This window comes from Streptopelia decaocto, assembly GCF_964273445.1.
Source record: "Streptopelia decaocto genome assembly, chromosome: 22".
Classification (NCBI taxonomy): domain Eukaryota; kingdom Metazoa; phylum Chordata; class Aves; order Columbiformes; family Columbidae; genus Streptopelia; species Streptopelia decaocto.
In genome coordinates, this window is record NC_138677.1 from 3,855,706 (window position 1) to 3,875,445 (window position 19,740).

General features: G+C 62.6%; 1 protein-coding gene across 1 annotated transcript; it reads right to left on the minus strand.

Moving 5' to 3' along the window:
• Positions 1–1,179: 1,179 nt before the first annotated feature.
• On the minus strand, positions 1,180–9,938 carry NGFR (nerve growth factor receptor). Its single transcript, XM_082070835.1, has 6 exons — positions 9,803–9,938; positions 6,567–6,708; positions 4,260–4,619; positions 2,761–3,013; positions 1,909–2,069; positions 1,180–1,836 (listed from the first exon to the last, which is right to left on the minus strand). The coding sequence occupies exons 1-6, from the start codon at positions 9,842–9,844 to the stop codon at positions 1,535–1,537; spliced, it is 1,260 nt and encodes a 419-aa protein (XP_081926961.1). The 5' UTR covers positions 9,845–9,938; the 3' UTR covers positions 1,180–1,534.
• Between the last annotated feature and the right edge of the window lie 9,802 nt (positions 9,939–19,740).

The window sequence follows — 19,740 nt, forward strand, 5'->3', positions numbered from 1 at the left end:
TCTGGAATCCTCTGAAGGCTCCGATCCCTTGGGAAGCACTGAGATCTCCGTCCCCATGCTCCACCAGAACAGCCAAATCCTTCCACATTCCCGCATTGCTCATGGACCTGCTGCAGCGAGTTTTGGGGGGTGTTTCCCTGCCTCCCCATTGAGTCTTTAAGGCCAGAAACGAGGTGGGACTGAAGGCTTGGGCTGCAAAATGAGAGCTCGCCTTGCAAAGGCTGCGAGGACGAGCAGAGGGGCCGGAGCAGGTGCTGTCACCCCGTGTCACACGTGGAAACATCAAGCGGTCCGTAAAACGACACAGTGTTATTTACAAGTCTTGCTTATCTCCTTAAAGAGGGAAAATCACCTTCTGCCTTCAGGAAGCAGTTCCTGGTTGGATCTGAAGGCGAAGGGGAGTCCAGAAGTGCAGACGCACCAGGCGCCAGGCGCCAGCTCACCTTGTCCTTCCTCTGCAAACCCGGGATGCTCCAGGGACATGTTGGGGACATCGTGCGGGACCACGTACGGGTGCTCGCCCGCCCACGGGTGAGCCGGGTGCTGGCGAGGAGCTGATATGCCAACAAAACGCATTTCCAGCTCTGGAGATGCAGTGGGTGATGTCCCCACCCCGGGTCTGCAGGGGGCCATGGCAAAGGGGGTGTTGGGGCCACCTGCGGACGCCCCTGGGTGACAGTGGGTGCCCCGAGGGTGGCAGCACCCACCGTGTGCGCAGGCAGAGGCAAAGGGCCCGGGGGGCAGGGGGCTCCTGAGCCCCCTTCACAGTGCTGGAGGAGAAGGAGCCCTTATGGGGGGAGGACCCCCCCCAGCAGGGACAGGGACAGTGCAATGGCGGTGGGTGGCTTTGTGCCAGGGAAGGGCGAGCAGAGCCCTTTCACCGTGTCCCTGCTGTCACCAGGCACTTTTTCAGCCCTTTAGACCCTCCGTGTCCTCCCACAGCGCCAGGAGGTGCCACCAGGCACCTGGTCCCCAACAGTGGGGGGTCCCAGCCTCTCCTGACCAAGCCCAAGTGCAGCTCGTGGGGAGACTGTGCCCCGCGTTCGCGGTGCACATTGGGCTGCACATCCTGTCCCCAGCCCACCCCCGGTGCAGCCCCGTCCCCAAATCCCGCTCCAGCAGCCAGATTTCAGGTGTTGGAGAGGAGCAAGAACTGGTGGAGGTGTGGGCCAGGGGTGGAGACCTGGAGCCCCAGGGGGACAGGGGAAGGGGTTGGAAGCAGAGAGAGGAGAACGCGGCGCTCACTCCTGCGTCCGTGTGTCCGTCCCGGCGGGGCTGCACAGGGTGCTGGGGTGGCAGACGGGCTGGGGGCGCCCCGCACCCATGGCACTCAGGGGCTGCCGGGGGCAGGCGGCGGTGGGAGGGGGCGGTACCGAAAACAGGAGCGCAGTGCATACAGGACAGTAAACTGGGGGGGCCCGGGGAGCCCCCGCTTCCTCCCCCCGCCCCCCAGCAGGGCTTGGGGTGCCAGGGAGGGGAGAGGCGAGGGGCCCAAGGGGGAAGGGGACCCCACGGGGCCACCCCGGGCCACCCTTCAGACGGGGGAGGTGGCCGTGGACTCGCTGTACAGGCTCTCGGCGATGTCCCCACGCTGGATCTTGCGCAGGGCGGCCAGCAGGACGTCCAGGGTGGCTGACTCCCTGGTAGCCCAGTCGGCCAGGAGGGCGCGGGCCGGGGACTCCTCCCGCGTGAAGCCCGCGATGATGTCCTCCTTGTAGCCCAGCTCCCCCGCCAGCTGCCGCCACGTCTCCTCGGCCGAGCTGCCCAGCAGCTTCTCCACCTCCTCCTGCTTGCTGGCCGGCAGGCTGGCGTACAGGCTCCCGTCTGCCTTGGGCGCTGGGGGGGATGAGGCAGCATTAGGCCAGTCCCCAGGTGCCCCCGGCCCCCCGCAGCCCCCACGGTCCCTACCTGGCCCCTGCGTGCCCTGGCCGGGTGGCTGCTGGTCGTGCAGGCTCTGGCTGTCCACCGAGATGCCGCTGTCGCTGTGCAGCTTCTCCCCCTCTGGCGACGGCGTCTGGTTCACCGGGTGGTTGTTGGCCCCTTGCTTGTTCTGTTTGCAGCTGTTCCACCTGCCGGGAGAGGAGCGGGGAGGTGACAGCTGGCGGTGACACCAGGGAGGTGACAGCCAGAGGTGACACCGGGGAGGTGACAGCCAGCGGTGACACCGGGGAGGTGACCACCGGTGGTGATGTGCCCCGGGCTGGAAGCAGGTTTGTGCCTTTGCTCCTCTTTCTCAGGACCACTTTTCCCAACAAGAAGCGTTTTCCTGCAGCCTCTGACTCGCAACTCTGCAGCACAGCGGCTGGATCGGTTTAAATGGGTGTCTGCGGGTGCTGAGCTCTGGAGCTTTGCAGGGACCGGGGCAGGGATCTGCTGGGATCCGCTGCAGAGTGGGGGGATCTGGGGCCACGTGTGGGTCCCCCCAGGTGCCGGGATTAGCTGAGCTGGCCCTGGCATGTCAGGGGCAGGTGCAAACCCAGCGCCGGGATGAGCTGCTGAGCCTGATCGGCTGCGACGGGTGCCAGACCCAGCAGGGTTGCCGGGGGGTTGCAATGAGGGCTCCCCCTCCCTGCACCCCACCCTCCTGCCGTCTTCCTCTTTCACCTCTCAACTGCCTGATTTGTCCAGCATTTCGCAAATCCAGCTCCTACCCACCCACCCGGTCCCCCTCCCTCCTTGCTGTGGGACTCCCGAGGTGGGGACACAGCCTGTGTCCCAGCACCAAAACCCTCTGCCGTGCCCCCCCAGCTGCTCCTCTACCTTTTGAAGGCGATGTAGGCGACCAGCCCCACCACCACGGCCGCCAGGATGGAGCAGTAGACGGGGATGAGGTTGTCGGCGGTGCCGCGGCTGACAACGGGCTGCGAGCTGCCCATGACGGTGGTGCCAGCGTCGGCCGCGGTGCTGGGCAGCACCTCAGTGCTCAGGGGGCTCGGGGGGTCCCTGGTGACGGGCTCGGGGCTGGCGGAGCCCGGCAGGACTGGTGTGTGGGTTGTCCAGCGCGGGTGGAGGTCTGCCAGGCACGAGAGAAATGAGATTGATCAACCAGTGAGTCATGCAGCCAGTCTGTCTTGTAACAGGCTGTGGTGGGTGACCTGGTGAAGGGACAAGTGTCTGCAGGGATCTCCCTCCAAAGGCTTACGGAGGTGACAGCTCTGCCGCATCCCCTCATCCCCAGGCTTGTCCCTAAGGCCACTTCATCCCCTGGCCACAGCCCCCCAGTCCCCAGGACAAGCTGCATCTGTCCCTGTCCCCAATGGCTGATGGTGCCTGGTCACGGCTGGACATGGATGTCACTTTGAGAGCTCTTCTGTCCCAGCACAGGCTTTGCTCCAGTCCTGCAGCTCTTCCCCTGGCGTGCCCCTTTCCCGGACCCCCCAGCAGCCCTGCACCCCCCAGCCCGGCCCCGTTTGGGAGTCACCCCATCCCACACCCAGGCGTGTCCCGCAGAGAGAGCGGATACGGATGCGCCTGGTCTTGCCCCGAGCAAACGCTCTCATTGCAGCTGCCCCATCCCCTCTCCGGGCACCGGGTCCCTCCCAAACCCCCCTGACAGCGATCCCCTGGGGCTGTGCCATGTCCCCTGTGCTGTGCCATGACCCCTGTGCTGTGTCCCCCGTGCTGTGCCATGTCCCCCGTGCTGTGCCGTGTCCCTGGGGCTGTGCTGTGTTGGTCGGCCCAGGAGGACGGAGCGGGTGCCAGGGAGGAGCTGGCACCTCGCCCCAGCGAACCCCCCACTGCAGCCCCCGGCCAGACCTGCTGGCCTTTGGACGCGGCGTTTCGGCGCCCGGCCCGGCGGTTTCCGGGGGGGCCCCGTTGACAAAGCTGCCCCTGTGCTCCTTGACTTGTGGCTCCATTTACTCAACCCTTCCAAGGGTGCTGCGCCGGCTGCCCCCGCGCTCTGAACCAGCCGCGGCCGGGACAAAAAGCTCCTTTCTCCCCGGCCGGGCGCGGGCAGGGAATTGAGCTGCCAAGGAGCAGCTGGGGTGTCCCCAGCCCTGTGGCTCTGGGGGGCTGTGCACAGCAGCATGTGGGGTGGCAGGGTGGGGGTGCTGCCGGTGGGTGATGCTCTCCCCCCACCATGGGCACTGAACCCCTCTTGGCTGTGGGGCAGCTGCTCCCCCGTTCTAAGGGCTCCTCTCCTCCAAGCCCTGGGATGCGCCACTGCCCCCCACCACTGTGCTGCAAAGGGAAACTGAGGCACGGAGGGGTATAGGAGACCCAGCAAGCACAGCTGTGCCCGGGACAGGCAGCGTTACCTCGGCACTCGGCATCCGAGGTGGCCGTGCACTCCTTCACCAGCACCTCGTTCTCCTCACAGGTGGTACAAGGCAGGCAGGGGTCCACGAAGTTGGCTTCACTGGAGAAGGTGCCCTCGGGACACTCCTCGCAGACCGTGTCCTGCGAGTCCTGGCAGGGGAACATGAGGCCGAAGCCGACCTCGCACACCCGGCACTCCCGGCAGCTCCCGCTCGCCTCGTCCTGGTAGTAGCCGTAGGCGCAGCGGCACACGGCGTCGTCCGACTCGACGCAGGGCGCGGACATGCTCTGCAGCCCCACGCACTGCGTGCACGGCTTGCACGGCTCCGTGGCGCTCACCGTGTCCGAGTAGGTGACACCTGGCGGGGGACAGAGCGGAGGTCAGAGCGTCCCAGCGGCTGCAAACCCTGAGCAGTGACAGCGGTGACATTGCCACCCCCAGCATCTCCCCTGCCCGCTGCCTGCTCCCTGCCTGCTCCCTGCCTGCCCGAGCCAGTGCAGCCCCGGGGCGGCCGCTGGCGTGCGCGGCTGCCATTAAGCTGGGCTCATCCTTCGCATTATTCTGAATTATTGATGGGCGCCATTAGAGGGGAAGTGGCCAGGAACGGCGTTCGGCTGAGTGGGCACATTTCAGGGGCAGCGGGGATCCGAGCGCAGCAATTACAGCCCAGATTCAGCAATGGGGGCTGGTGAGGGGATAAATAAATCATGAGGCAGCAATCGGGGGGGCTGGCGAGGAGGGGAGAAGAAAATCTAAAAAAACCCACAAGTGGCCATTTGGGCTAATGCAAGGACCATCTCCTCCGACCCCTCCAGGCTTTGGCAGGGCTGGTGCTTGGCTTGGAGCGGATTATTCCAAAACAGTTTGCCTGGTAAATCGGGAAGACGTCCAAGGCAAGAGCCCGGGGCGGAGGTGGGGATCCCGGGGCCATGCCCACATTCCTCCCCTGGCACCCCCCGGCTCACTTGGGGCGGGCAGGGTGCTCTGCCTGTGCTGCCTGGTGCCCACGGGATCTGCTGGGATCCCAGGGACAAAGGACCCTGTCCCAGCACAGGCTGGTGATGGGGTTCACAAGTCTCCTTTCCGCACCTCAAAATCCCCCTCTAGGCTCTGAGGAGCTGGGGGGGTCAGTCGCCCCCTTGCAGCAGACACACCTGTGGTCACCCTATGGTCAACCCCCCAGCAGCCCCCAGCTCCTGATAATTATCTCCTGCTGCTGCTAACGAATGAGTGAAAGGCTCCAGCTGGGGCAGGGTGGGCTATAAGGCAGGAGGGGCTTTGTCCTGGTTGGGGTTCTCCAGTGTGTGTTATTCCCCCTTTGGAGCAGTGAGTGGGGCAGATTGTCCCCCTCTTGGTGCTGTTTCATTGACACCACCTGGGGTGTCCCCGCAGTGATGGGGTGTCCAAGCAGGGGCTGGGAGGGCCCTGCAGCACTGTCCATCGATTTTGCAGGGAAGCAGAGGTATTTTTAGCGCTGCCCTGACACTGCTCTGTCCCTGCTCTGCTCACGCAGCTTCTCCCCCCCACTTTGCCTCCTCTTTGCTCCCCCAGCCCTGCTCTGTCCCTCCCCTCGGGTCACGTCCCTGGAGCAATTGGGCTTGGCTGGCACAGCTTTTCCTACAAATCCTTGTCCTCAGGCCTTCAAAGGGTTTGCAGCCGTAAATGTGAAGGGCAGGTTGCTTATGCGTGTCGTGGCGTTGTTTAAACAGCCGGAGCTCGCCCCGTTCCACTGTGAGCGTTTAACCAGGTCTCCAGCACGCATCGCCAGCCGACATTTATGAAGCATTTGACATAGACAATGTGCTGGGAACCGGCCAGGAGAAAACTGTTCCCCCTTCTCTTGGGGACCTGTATGATTTACTTCTTCCCCTCTCAAACTTGCTTTTGCAATTTGTACGAGGTTTAAAAAAAGACAAGTATAGGTGGCTCATGGGGACACGTCCCTGTGGCTGCATCACAGACCGAAGGGCAGTCAGGGGGAGTTTTTTGGAGGCAATGCTGGCCATGAGGCAGGAGCCGCTGCAAGGGGGATCTGCAAAGGTGCCTGGTACCAACAGGACCCAAACGGGGGGAGATGCTGCACCCAGGGCAGGGATTTGCAGGGCAGAGAGTTTGGGGAGGTGCTGGGAGTAACCCCAGTGTCAGCGCAGAGCTAGAGCTGGTCCCTGCAAGCGTCGTGAGTGGAAAAGCTGAATGAAACGGCGCAAACTGTGCCCAGGCGACGCTTCCCGGAGGGAAAGAGGATGTGCAGCGCAAGTGCCTGTGAACGCTCGCGGTCCCAGCGCCACCGGTGCCGGGTACTCACTGTCCAGGCAGGGCTCGCACACCGTCTGGTTGAGCCCGCAGGGCTGCACCACCCCCTCGCCCAGGTTGCAGGCTTTGCAGCACTCCCCGCTCGCCGTGTACATCTTGGAGAAGCACTTGTCCTTGGAGCCCCAGGCAGGTCCCTGCGGAGAGAACAGAGCCGGGAGGTGACCCTTGGATGGGACTGCGTGGGGACGTGGCACAGCCAGCGAGGGTGTCCCACGTAGGGGTTAAAGGGGGCTCACGCTGAATACAGGTCTTGGAGAAATGACTTTCCTGTGCAAAACTCGCTTATTGGGAAAGCTCCTGCCGAGCGCTACAGCTGGAGAGGGGTCAGGAAAGGCCGTATCTCCATGGGCCAGGCTGGGGGGTGTTTTGGGGGGAAGGGAGCTTTTCTGTGAGGTTACAGCATTGATTGTTCTTGTCTCTCACCTGTGCTGTCTCCTCTAAGGATGCTTTGCCATTCCGAAGGGTCCAGCCCTTCCCACGCTGGGGTTAGGAGAGCTGGGGTGACAGCTCTACCCAGCGCTCCTGCTGCGTGTGGGTTGGGAATCAGCCCCCCCGATGGACACCGAGACTTTGACAGGAGCACCGAGAGCTTCAGCACCATTTACTGTCTCATGGCAGTAAGTCTATCCGCTTTAAAAACCTGTCCTCGCATGTGGAAGCAATAAACCTGCCACGGGCCGTGGGGTCAGAGCTGCCCTGCAGCCGGGGCAGTGGGTGCATTTGCAGGGCTCCCCAAACCATCGGGAGCCACCACCCTGGGCGCAGGGCTGCCGAGATGCTGTGCCGGGATTCCTCATGCTCCCTCTGCTCGCAGGCAGTTGCGCTCCAGGGCCGGGCCAGCCCTTTGCCAGCCAACTAAGCCTGATTTTGGGGGGAAGAGATGCAGCTAGCACTTGGAGAAGCTCCTCGTGCATCTGGATGCCTCGTCAGCCAGTTGGCCGCCTCCTTGCACAATGCGGCGTTATGAACTCACTGTGCATCATCCGGCAGCATCCGGCCCCGGAGACAATGGAGCGCCAATTATAGGCATCTGAATGACAAAGTGCTCCAATTACCCTGCGCTGGGAAGCGGGCGCTCTCCTCCCTGGCGCGCCTTCGCCAGCCCAGCCTGGCAGCCGCTCCAGCGCTGGGCCCCAGTTGCTGCTGGGGGGGCTCCCAGCACCCCAAATACAGCTGGGAATTGGTTTGGGGTGAGGACAGGGCCGGCTGTGCTTCTGCTCCAGGACAGATGTGGCTCATGGGGCTCCGCACCCACCCTGGCTGGAGCTCGCCCATCCCTGCAGCCCCTGCTTGCACCCTGTCCCCCTGTCTGGGTTTGTCCCCCTGTCTGGGTTTGTCCCCTTCCCGTGGTTGTGGCAGCAGCAGTGGGGAGGCCGGGGCTGCCGTTGTGCACCGGGACTGGCAGGACCAGCTCTCCCACGCTGCAGCGGCTGCCAGTGGCTCCGCGGGGACGGGACCCGAACACCCTGCTTCCTCTGGACCCCCGAGCTGAGCACAGGGACCCCTCTGGCCACACATCCCCTCCCGCAGGGCTGCCAGGAGCAGCCGATGCCGCCCCCTTGCCAGGGCCCCCCCTCAGCGCTCCCAAATGCTGCAGAAAATGCAACTTCCAGCCCCAGGTGCTGCACACACCCCCCCCCCAGCTCTGCCCGCATTTCCCTTTTAGTTCTGCATCTTGAGCACTGAAAGCCCCATAAAGATTAACACACTTATGAGCGAGGCACATGGTCTGCATTAGCCCGCTGAAATGTGTATGTTATTAACACAACTCCTGTTGACAAAGCCACAGGTATTAACACCATAAAGCATTTTGACAGCTGGACCAAGGAGAGGGGGACAGACGGAGGGTGCGAGCAACACCTCTGTAAGCTTTTAATTGCTTTCTGAGTTGTGTCAGGGGCTTTTGCGTCCCGGCAGATGCCATCGGTGTAGGCGATGGCCTCAGCGGAGTTTGGCGCGGCACCGCGAGCTCCGGAGCCCTGGCACAGGAGATCCAGCACGGGGAAGGGAGGGGATGCTCCAGCTGGAGCTGGCCCAGCGGCAAGCCTGGATCTGACCCGCTCGGCAGACGGGCTCTGCCGCTCCTGGCGAAGCGCTCTGGCCAGGGAAAACTAAAGCTCCGGCTCCACGATCCCCGCTCCAGGCAGCAAAAGCCACGTCTGAGCTGGGGTTCCGGCCAGCCCGTGGCACGGGGGGCTCTGCCTCCTCCCGCACGGAGCTACCGGCCACGCAGCGCAGGTAAAGAACAACGAACGTGGGGTGCCCAGGGTCTGGGGGTGCACCGGGGCTGTGGGTGCACATCTGGACCTGTCAGGCTGCAGAGCAGCCGGGCACCCCCTGTGCACCCCCAGCTCTGCAGGTGTAATCCAGGGGGGCAGACCCAGCCCCGAGGCAGCGGGTGCCCCGGCTGGGCTCAGCCCTGACCCAGGCAGGTGGCTCTGCAGATTTGGGGACACCAAAGCCTGGCTCCCATTGTGCCGGGGGGACTGCCCGAGGAATCTATACAGCTGGGACAGCTCTTGCTTTTCCTGCCACCATGAGCATCCCTGCGGAGTGTGGCCAGCCCAGTATGGGGTGTATGGGGAAGGGGACCCCTCGGCATGGAGCCGCGGATCCCGCTCTCCTCTTCAGTCTCTGCATGAAACCGCCAAAGCTCCGGCTGTAATATCCTGCCCAACCGTGTCCTGCTGCCCAACGAACCCCCTGGGACGCCTGACATGTCCCACCGCGACAGCAGCCCCATCTCTGTCCCAGGTAAGCGGGTCCATCCCCATGTGCCCCCCGGTGGTTCCCTTCTCCTGCCCCCCATGCCCTGAAGTTTCATCCCCAGCACCCGCCGCCCCATCCCGGGGCTCTCGCCCTTTGCTCTGGGAAGCGGGTTTGGAGCTGGGAAGGTCTAAGGGAGATTTTGGGGGTGTGGGACGGCAGGAGATGAGGGCACTGGGGTGTGGGCGGCTTGTCCCCCCGCCCCCCCTCACCGAGGCAGGGCTCTGGCATCCTTTTTTTTGGGTAAAAGACTGGGCAGAGCCGAGCGCAGCGGGACTATCCCCGCGGGTCCCCATCACCACCCACCTCCCCGAGCCCCCTCCCTTTGTCCCCGGAGCGCTCTGCCTCGCACCCCGGGACCTCCCACCCGCACCCCGGGGTCTCCAGCCCGGCACCTGCGGGACCCCCCGTGCGTGCAGCCTGACACCCCCGGCGCACCCCCCGCCGCAGCCCCGCACTCACCGGCGGGAGCAGCAGCAGCAGCAGCGGCAGCAGCCGGGCCATGGTGTGGGGGCGGCGGGGCCGGTCCCCCGGAGCCGGTCACCCCAGCCGGTCACCCCAGCCGGTGCGCGGCCGGGCTGCCCTCCGTCTGCCGCCCTCCGCCTCGGCGGCAGCAGAAAAGGGCTGCAAGTCCCTCCTCCTCCTCCTCCTCTCCGCCCCCGGAGCATCACGGCGAGCGGCCGAGCCAGCACCCTCCTCCGCCGGCACACAAAGCCCGGGCCCCCCCGGCCCCCCGCCCTCCCACGAAGTGCTTTTGGGGTGCACTCGGTCTCCAGCCCTCAATGATTCACACCCATCCGTCCGCCTCCACCACCCCCCTCTGCTGCCCATCCCCTCAAACCCCCACATCCATCTGTCTGCCTGTCCCTGCACACCAGCCCCTCTCGGGTCACTGTCCTCATGGTGGGTTTGTTGTAATATCTATCGCGTTATAATATCTATCATCACGTTATAATATTTATCACGTTATAATATTTATCACGTTACAATATCCTATATTGCAGCCCCAGGCAGGTTGGCGGCCACGGCTGGGGGGATGAGGCTGGGATGGGGTGACCAGGTGGGGTGACCAAATCTCTGCTGGCTGCGTGGGACAAGGGACAACATCTCGCAGGTGCCAGGACTGGTGACACCCCACTCTGCCTTTGCCCACTGCACGGTGGATTTGACCTCGTGCTGTGCCAATGCCAGGCGTTCCTTGCCCCTCCAGGCTCTGCAGGTGCTTTTGGGGTTTCACATAGCGATGCTCGGTCCAGCCCTTCCCACCACCACAGCTATTTGAGCCCCCAGCTCCTGCTGGCACTGTGGGCTCCTCCTTCGGGTCAGCTGGATTTCCTCCTGAAAGTGAATTATTGACTCCCGAAGCACATGAGGTCGGCTGCTCCGCCGGGGGGCCGGGAATTGCTCTAAGAAAAGTCCCTCGCTCGCAGCTTTGCCTTTCAATGAGATTAAATTGGAGCCAAAGCTGCCATTTGTTCGGCACGGAGAGCCGGGAACATGTGCGAGCCACATGGCGATGGCTGTGCCGGCCAAGGGCCGCGCTGGGGCCGGAGGATGCGCCCGGGTGCCCACCCGCAGGTCGGCCCAGCGTCCTGCTCGCTTTCTAACGCACCGACGGAGGGAACCAGCACAAAGCCGCCTGCAGACATATGGCGGGGCTGGGCACAGCGGGGGGGCAGCCCGGCTCTCCCGCAATTAATTTGCTTTGCCGTTCTGCCGCAGCGAGCGGTGAACCAGCTGCTTCCCTTGGCCCCTTCCATAAATCCCCTGCCCCGGGGGTTCTGCTGTGACCTCCCCGCACGGGCTGCACTTGCCAGGGACGCGGGGTTTGGGGTGAGCGCCCCAGCACGGGTGCTGCACCAAGTGCCACCGAGTCACCCCGGGAGGAGCCGGTGCTGGGCCGGGGAGCTGCTCAGCTGGGCAGCATCTGCCGGGGCTGGGCCGGCGGCCAGCGGGGGTGAATGGAAACTGCTGCTCCCTCCCCGCCCCGCGCGGCTCCTTTGGTGAAGGGACTCGCTCGCGCTTTTCATTAAATCCCCCTCGTGCTTTTTCCTTATTTTATTTTCCCGTCCCAAAAAGGCTGCGGCCCTTTCCTGGCTCCATGAGATGACAAAGAGCCTCTTAAACGTCTGCTGTCACCTCTCGGAATTAAATCCAAAGGCTCCGGGGGGGTTCTGTGCTGGGGGAGCATCCTTTTGGCTGCAGGCGGCAGGCGGTCTCGCTGCTCTCCGAGCGCAACCAGAGGCTCCATCCACCTGCACGCGGCTCCGTGTGCCGAGCGGGGCCGCTCACACCCCTGGGGGGGCCCAAATCTGTGCAAGCCAGTGCGCTCCCGCACCCTGAAAAGCGACGGTTCCATTAGCAAACCAAATCACAGCTGGGTGAAATATCGCGCTAAGTCGCTCTCAAGGACAGCGCTCACAGCATCCTCAGAGTTGCCGTCTCTCTCCCTCGTTATTGTTCTCCAGGCCTGGCCAGATCTCATCTGAGCAAACCCGAGCGGCGTTTCTTCCCCCCCGGCCTCACCGGAGCCCCCAGGACCAGCCCAATTTAAACACGCAGTGCGAGCTCCTGCCTCCAAACTTTTCATTGAGCTTACTAAAAATCACCTTCCCGACAGAGATAGTAACACAGTAATGGTAAGTTATAAATAATGATGAATAAATAATACATATTGGGAAAATATCATCCCAGCTGCTCACGGCAGGGGAGAGAGACCCAAAGCACCCAAAAGTACAGCCGTGGGGTTGGGGAACCAGCACTCCCCAAACCCACAAAAAATCCCCGATTTCCATTCCTGTTGGAGCGTCCCAATCTGGTTCCGATTATACTCTTTGATTTCCACGCCTGTAATTTCTCCCAATGCCTTTCTCCATCCCCCTCCCTTTTCCACGTGCCGGTCGCCAGCATGGGGACCTTCCTGCCCGTTCTTCTCCCTTTCTGTGTCTTTGCAGCGGGGGATTCGCGGCCACGGCCGAGATGAATCTCTGGTTCCTTATAAGGCCCGACCGAAGGAATCTCCGGCAAGCGGAGCCCACGGTGTCCGGGAAACTCGATCCCTCCTCGGGAAGGAGCCGCGGCAAAAGCGTGAGGCAGTAAAAATAGACCACGGCTTCTCTCCCTGAGAAAGGTGGGAGATTTTGTACCATTTAAAATAACACTTGGGCCAGGCAGGGGGGGAGAGAATCGCTCCTCGTGGCACATATAATAAAGGACATAAATATGTCTGCAGCAGCAATGTTATCAATATTTTTCTGCTTAAAGTATTGATTAATTCCACATGCCAGGGCCAGGGCCGGCTTTCTTCTCACCAGCCTGGCTTTTGGGAACTGATTGATTCACTTTTGTTGCTGATGGATCAAGAATTCTGCTGTTAGGAGGAAATGGATGTCAAATCCGTCATGGCATCGATAAGGACGGAGCGAGGCTCCGGGCTCTGGCGGAGGCATCGGGATGGAGAACAGGGCAGGGCTGTGAACACGCCCGAGCTGCTGCTCGACATCCTGTCCCTATGGCAACCGCTCCGCGTTGCAGCACCCTCGGCTCAGCATCCTCAGCTCAGCATCCTCGGCTCAGCACCCTCGGCTCATCACCCCCAGCTCATCACCCCCGTCTCAGCATCCTCAGCTCAGCATCCCCAGCTCAGCATCCCCGGCTCAGCATCCCCGGCTCAGCACCCCCGGCTCAGCATCCTCAGCTCAGCATCCCTGGCTCATCACCCCCAGCTCATCACCCCCAGCTCAGCATCCTCAGCTCAGCATCCCTGGCTCGTCCTCCCCTTCCCGGCAGGATCTGAGCTCAGCCGGGTGGAACTGGGGACTTTAAGGCAGATGGGAGGCAGGAGGTGATGCTGGAGGGACAAAGGCATCGCACATGGTGTAAAAGCGAGACTTTTCTCAGCATTATTGGAATATTGTTCCAGGAAACCCCCAAGCTCCTGCTTCTGCACTTTTGGAAGTGGGGAAGGTTGGGCAGGAGGGTGACACAGGAGCCCCCGTCCCTGGGGAAACCCCAAACTGGGGCTGGGTCCTGCAAGTGGGTGTTTGAGGCTTCCTGCACTTCATCCGTATGGGATCGGCCACCTCCCCCACCCAGTGTCCCCAGAGCCTCTTCCCAGCAACTGTGATTGAAGCAGGAGGGAGCTAATTTCTCAGTCTGTGAGATGATGAGCTAAACTAATTGCTGCCTTCATTCCCGATGCAAATCAGCCAGCCGCCAGCAAAGCCGGGAGCAGCTGTGGGAGCTGCCCCGCTCCCCCTCCTGCTAACGCAGCACTGCTGCACGTATAGAATCCATACATCCCCATCTGCATGATGCCCACAGTTCTGTCCCCTCAACGCCCTGCCCAGCCCCGCTCCTGCCCCTTCGGCCCAATCAACTCCATCAGAGTGTTTGGTTTTCTAATTAACTGTTTCCCTGTGGGTTATGAAAGGTTCAGTGACTTTTTGCTGGGAATTATGTGCCCGTATAGAGCAGAACCAGGGAGGGAAGGATGGAAACTGCACATTGCGAATGTCTTGTGCTCTGGAAATCAGGTGAGAGCTCTATAAAGGTCAGATAAATGAAGATCAATTGGATAAGGGTAATCAGATTGGGACGAGCAGCGCTGTCTCCGCGGGGACGTGGGGCCTTTCAGACCTGCTGGAATTCTCCAAGTAAGTAAACAACGCCGAGGACAGGGAGGAAATTAGTAAAGGCAATTTTATTCTGGCTTCTAGAAGGGGTTTAATGAGGTCCAGAACATGACAGCAATAAAGAAGGGCAGCTGGCGTTTGCAATGGCAGGCTGGGCTGGCGGGGGAGCAGAACGGCGCCTGGGGGACGCGGTGCCTGTTTTGGGGTGACACCCCCGGGGTGCGGATGCGGTGTGGCCGAGGTGAGCGGCCCCGGGATGCTTTAAACACAACTGCAGCTCGGGATGCGTGTGGTGGATCCCCCGGGGCTGCTGACCCGAGAGGTCCCGTGTGGGGCCGTGGGACGGGACACGCGGGACAGGACACACGGGTGCAGGAGCCTCCGACGTCTCTACAGCCCCGTCCCCGCCGCCGGGGAGGAGCAGGGAGGGATGTCTGGACTGCGAGGCCGAGACTCCCCGGGGACACGCCAGACGTGCTGAAAGCAAACAAGCCATTACCGGCGCTCCTGCCACCAGCAGCGTCCCCTGCGTCCCCTCCGACGGCACCACAAACCCGCTGGCGCGTGCCCGGGAGCCGCCGGCGCCGCCACCTCCTCGTCTGCGCTTTGGGATGAGTTTCTGCTGGGCCGGGAGAGGCGGGAGGTTTGGGGAAACGTTCCTGATGCCGCGGGATGGAGAGGAGGAGGATGAGGAGGGTGGGATGCTCAGCGGGCAGGGCAGGTGTGAGCCTGGGATGCGTTTGTGGCTGACCTGGGGACGAGCATCCCACTGTGCAGTTGCAAAGAATGAAACCAAGCTCCCATTCTGTCTCTCCTGCTGCTCAGGGGGTTGCAGGAGAAGCTCAGGGTGGTTTGTCCTTCCCCCACCTCCCTCCCCATCCTCCCAGCCCACCTCCTGTCCCCCCAGCAGGGCTGGGGGCCACAAACCCCCTTGTTTTGCCCTGTGGGTGCTGCTGGCAGCCCTGGCCGGAGGGGATGGACGCAGCTGAAACCCAAGCGAGGGGCTGGGGGCTGCGCCTGAATTCTCCTTGTTCTAAAAGCATTAGGGCTCCCTGGCTAACAAAGCGAGGGATTTGCTGAAGCTGCTCGAGGTCCCATTTTCTCTGGAACCCATTTCCATGGCATGAATCACCGAGTGGAATGAACTCAATTAGTTCAGACAGAGGCAGGAGATAAATCAGGGTCCCATTAGGAACCCCGGAGGTTGATTTATGGCCTCGAGCCGTGCCGGCTGTCTCCCTGGGCTCCCCGTGTGCAACCTGCTCCAGAGCGAGCTGAGAAGCAGGGGGGTCGCTGTTATCTTTCTTCACGGTGGATGATGCTCTGGAGTTATTTAACCAGCTCTCAGACCTGGCCTTGACCAGACGACCTGGAGCAGTTTTCTTTGCAGGGAGCCTCGTCCATCCATGGCAGTTTCCTGCACGGGGATGCTTGGAGGATGTTGCATCTGTCTGGGAAATGGGGCCTGGAGCTGCCCCCGCTCAGCCCAGAGCCTGGGAGGAGCTGGAGGCTGCGCCCTGTTCAATCCGTGTGTCAGCGCTGAGCCCCTCAGGCCACATCCTGCTCCCCAGGGTGCTCGGTGGGTGGTGGTGGCCCCATCAGCAGCAGAGCTGCAGCTCAATGAGCCCCCAGGAGCAGGGGGTGAGCCTGGCTTGGTCTCTCTGACCCATATGTCAAGGCTTAAACCCACAGCGAGGTGCCTGCTGTGCGCTCTGGAAGCGGCGTCTTCACCCCGGGCACCCGACCGAGATGCTTCGATGAATAATGTAGCTGCTCTGGTCTCCTTCCAGTCGATAAGAGGGACAGGAATCTTCCGGGGACAATTTATGTCTTAGATGGGCTGAATCATCACCCAGGAGGAGGGAGGCACGTCCGTCCCTGGCTGAGGGTCTCTAAGGCAGACAACAGGTGGCTCTGGATGAGGATTTGTCTTTGTGCACACACCAAACTTCACTCCCATCCCCGAGCTCAGATTTTCTGGGGCACACAGGGTTTAGAGCCTGTTCTTTGCTGGAAAGCCCTTGGAAAAGCCACTTGGGGTGCTCGAGCCCTGGACACGAACTTATCCACAGAGTGTTCCCTGGAGCAAGAGTGGCCAGGGGCTCCTGGGGAGGAGCTGCTCCTCCCACGCTTGTTTCCCTGGAAGGTGCTGGTGTCCCACCAGAGCATCCCCAGTACTGGTGCAGGCGCTGTGGCCGTGGGGGTCCCGGGGGGGCCCCTCTGGCTCGGGCCCCGGAGGTGGTTTTGCTCTGGAGGTCCCTGGTTGCTGTCGGGGAGTTTGAAAAGAAACCGCAGAGCACTTATGGGCTTCTCCAGACGAGCCCTCCTGGGAGCAGGGTGCAGAATAAAACATAGATGGATGGTGCATTTGGAACATGGGCAGCTCAGGGACCTCATTACATCCCGCTCGCTCCCTCCCACCCGCTCCGGCGGCCTCGCCTGGGGCAGCTTTGCAGCTCTGCCCGTTGCGAAGCGGGGAAAGGGCAGAATGTGGCCTCATCGCGCACAGCCGGATCCAGGGACAGACAGGAGTTATCCTGGGGACGAGAGCATCAGGGGAACAGGGAACCGGAGGGGGGTGATTTTCCCTGAGCCCCCCAGGTCCATCCCAGTTCAGCAGGTTCTCCACAGCGCAAAATCAGGCTGTGCTTTCGCCCTCCCAGCTTTTGGGGTGTTTCAGCAGCAGCTTTCGGTCACCGTGAACTTTGCGGCGGGGCCTGGGAGCCAGACTGGGGGCTGAGCCCTGGGGGCTGCCCCAGCGACCCCCCCTCTGCTCCGGCCACCCCCAGCCCATGCAAAACCGGCTTCCTCAGCATCTTCTCCCCGACGCTCCGTGACCTGAGCGCAGCCGCGTTCAGGATGGATCCGCGCAGCCCCCGAGCTGCCTCTTTCCCAGTATCCACAAATCAAACATTACGTGTGTCAGCGGGGAATTCAGGGGATCAATCGGCAGACAGTTAAAGTGCTTTGAGATTGGGGTGGATGGAGAAACAGGCAGCAAAAGGTTCAATCTCCGAGAGCTCCCGGTTGCGAATGGTGCCAGGGAATGAACGCGCTGGGACGGAGCCATGGGGGGAGTGATGCCTGGGGAGCGCTGGGGATGCATTTGGCAGAGACCCCCGGCCTTTTAGCAGCCGGAGGAGCTACAGGGAAGCTGGAGGCAACGGGGGGGGGGGGGCGGCTGCCACCCCGCCATGGGCTGCCCGGCTGGGCAGGTTGTGCTGTGGGCACAGAGCAGGGCTGGGTGACCCCCCCGCCTGTGACCCCCGCCCAGCTCTCGCTGCCGGTTCCTGCCCCGCCTCCCGCGGTCCGGGGCCCCCTGACCCCGCCGCCGTTCCGGGGGGGGTCTGTCCACGGCCACAAAGCACCGGATTGTTTCCCCTCGGCAGCCGCGGGCTCCGTTCCTGCCCGCTCCGAGGCGGCGGAAAGCGGGGGGGATTTTTTCCCCGGGGGGGCTCAGCACCCCCCATCCCGGGGCTCAGCGCGGTCCTGGCCGGGCTGAGGATGCTCCGGCTGCTGTTCGGGGTGGGGGGGCTGCAGCGCAGCATCTCCCCCTCCTGCCCGGGGGGGTGCCGGGGATGGGCTGCCCTTGGCCGGGCTGGAGCGGCCCCCACCGGGGTCACGCAGGCAGAGCAAGCACCTGCGACTAATTGAACTGAATAGATGAGCAATTAAGGACATACAGGAAGACTAAAACACCCCTGACCTCTCCCTGACCCCCTCGGGACTCCCCGGGATGCAGCCCCCACCTTTTGGGGGTGCGGAGGGTTGGGAGAGGCCGCGAACGACCGAGGGTGACCCTGGCAGGAAGGGGGGATGTCAGGCAGAGCCCGAGTGTTATTGGGGTGTCTGTGCGGGATGGGGTGCGGGGGGGGGCCACACCTCCAGGCTGGGCTTTACCTGTCCCCCGCCCTGCAGAGCCCCCACCGCTCCCCCAACACCCTTAACGAGCAGCCAATTTGCTGGGGAGGAAATAAAAAGGTTTGCAATTAAAGAGCTGATAGCCACAACCCGAGAGGGTCAGCGGTTCGTGTGCTAATGCAAGCAGATTTTGTTATGATTCATTAAGTCATTAACTCCCTTTTAATTGGGGCTCCTTTATGGAGATGCCATTTTACCTTTGCAGAGAAAACGGGCTGTGATGGGAGGGACCCCCGCACCGGGGGAGCCCCCAGACCCCCCCGGGTCGGGTTTTGGGGCCAGAGAGCAGCGCAAATTCATTGCAAACTGGGGAGGGGCTGGAGGGTGCGGGGTAGATGAAGGGGCTGCGGGGTTTGGGGGGCTGCGGTGTCCCTGGCCCGGCCCCCCCCGGCGGTTCCAGCCCCTCCCCGGTGCGGGGTTAATGCGGCCGCTTCCAGCCGCTCGCTCCCGAGGAGGAAACTTGGTTAACGGGCGATAACGATCGCAGAGCGCCCAGGCCCGGCCCCAGTGCCCGCGGCGCTGCCGGGCGCTCCGGCTCCCCGGGCCTGACCCCGGATTATCCACTGATGGGATTAGGGATAATCCTGGTTTTCTCTAAACCCTCCAGGGCTCCCCGTGCCCAGAGCTGAGGCCGAGCCCCGCGCCTGCCCGGGGGGGTTTTGCTTCTCCGGGGTGAGTCAGGCGAAGTTGCCCGAATGAAAGACAGGCTCACTTTTAAAGCAGATTAATTAAACTGCATTACGGGCCTGTGTGGACAGAGTTCAGAACGAAAACAGCCTTAATTCGATTTCTCTGACTTGCAAATTGTGGCAGGGAAGTCAGCTGAAATCACATTAAGGCCGTTTCCACTCTGAACCGTGTCCTCGCAGGGGTTTAATGTAGTTTAACTAATTTGATTTAAATGCTTATTGAGACTAACTGGGTTACGTGCCGGGCGCGGGGCTGGAGCCGCCGCAGTTTGGGCTGGGACCCCCGTGCGGGGCTGGGCGGGTGGGAACGGGGCAGCAGCATCAGCCCCATCCCGTCCCTGTAAACCAGACCAAGATTTTGGGTTGGAAAACGTCGTTCCTGCCAAAAGCCGTTCTCAGCCCGTGCCGATCGACGCATCGTGGCCCCGCGTCCCCGGGGTCACCGCCCGCCGAGCGCTCGGATTCTCTGCCGTTTGCAAACTTCATGCCATAAATTTTTCGGGGGCAGCGGCGGGCAGGGCTGCGGGTTGCAGGGGCTGCAGAAGAGGAGGCTTTTTGTTCCCGTGCCGCGGTGGCCGCGGCTGGGCCGGGCTGCCACCGCCTGAGGACAATGAGCCACTTCTTGAAGCTGCCGTTTCCCTGCTCCTTGGAGGAATGTCCTCCCAAAATGTGGTGGACGGTAACGGCCTTGTTAAGAGTCTCAAGTGAGGGGTGCAGCTCACAGCCCTGGGCCCGCAGCTGGTCCCTCAGCACCCAGCTGTGGGGTCCCAGCCCAGCAGTGGGGTCCCAGCCCAGCACTGTTTTGGGGTGCATCTCCATGGCCGCCCTCACCTGGTTCCCTGGGGCGCAGGATGCTCCTGGCTGCTCCGGGGCTGCTCAGCCCCTCGGCTCCATCCCAAACCCACCAAGGCCACCAAGGGTTTGTGCCATGTCCCCCAGCCCATGAAGCCGGGGACGGTCTCGGCGGGTGGTGGGGACACATGGTGGGTCCCCACATGCCACCAAGCAGCGTGTCAGCCCGAACCGCCAGCGTCAGCCCTGGCTGAATCACCCGCCAGATATTCCCCACACAAAGGACCCATTTTGCTCTGGTTTCGCCGTGCGGGTGTCACCGGCTCCAAGCCGGCGGCTCCCGAGGCTCCCACCCTAAAACCTG

Coding starts and splice junctions, on each gene's coding strand:
- NGFR (XM_082070835.1), bottom strand. CDS start 9,844: ATGGCCCGGCTGCTGCCGCTGCTGCTGCTGCTGCTCCCGCCG. Junction 4,620..6,566: donor GTGCGAGCCCTGCCTGGACA/GTGAGTACCCGG, acceptor GTCCCCCGCCAG/GTGTCACCTACTCGGACACG. Junction 3,014..4,259: donor CTCGGATGCCGAGTGCCGAG/GTAACGCTGCCT, acceptor CGTGCCTGGCAG/ACCTCCACCCGCGCTGGACA.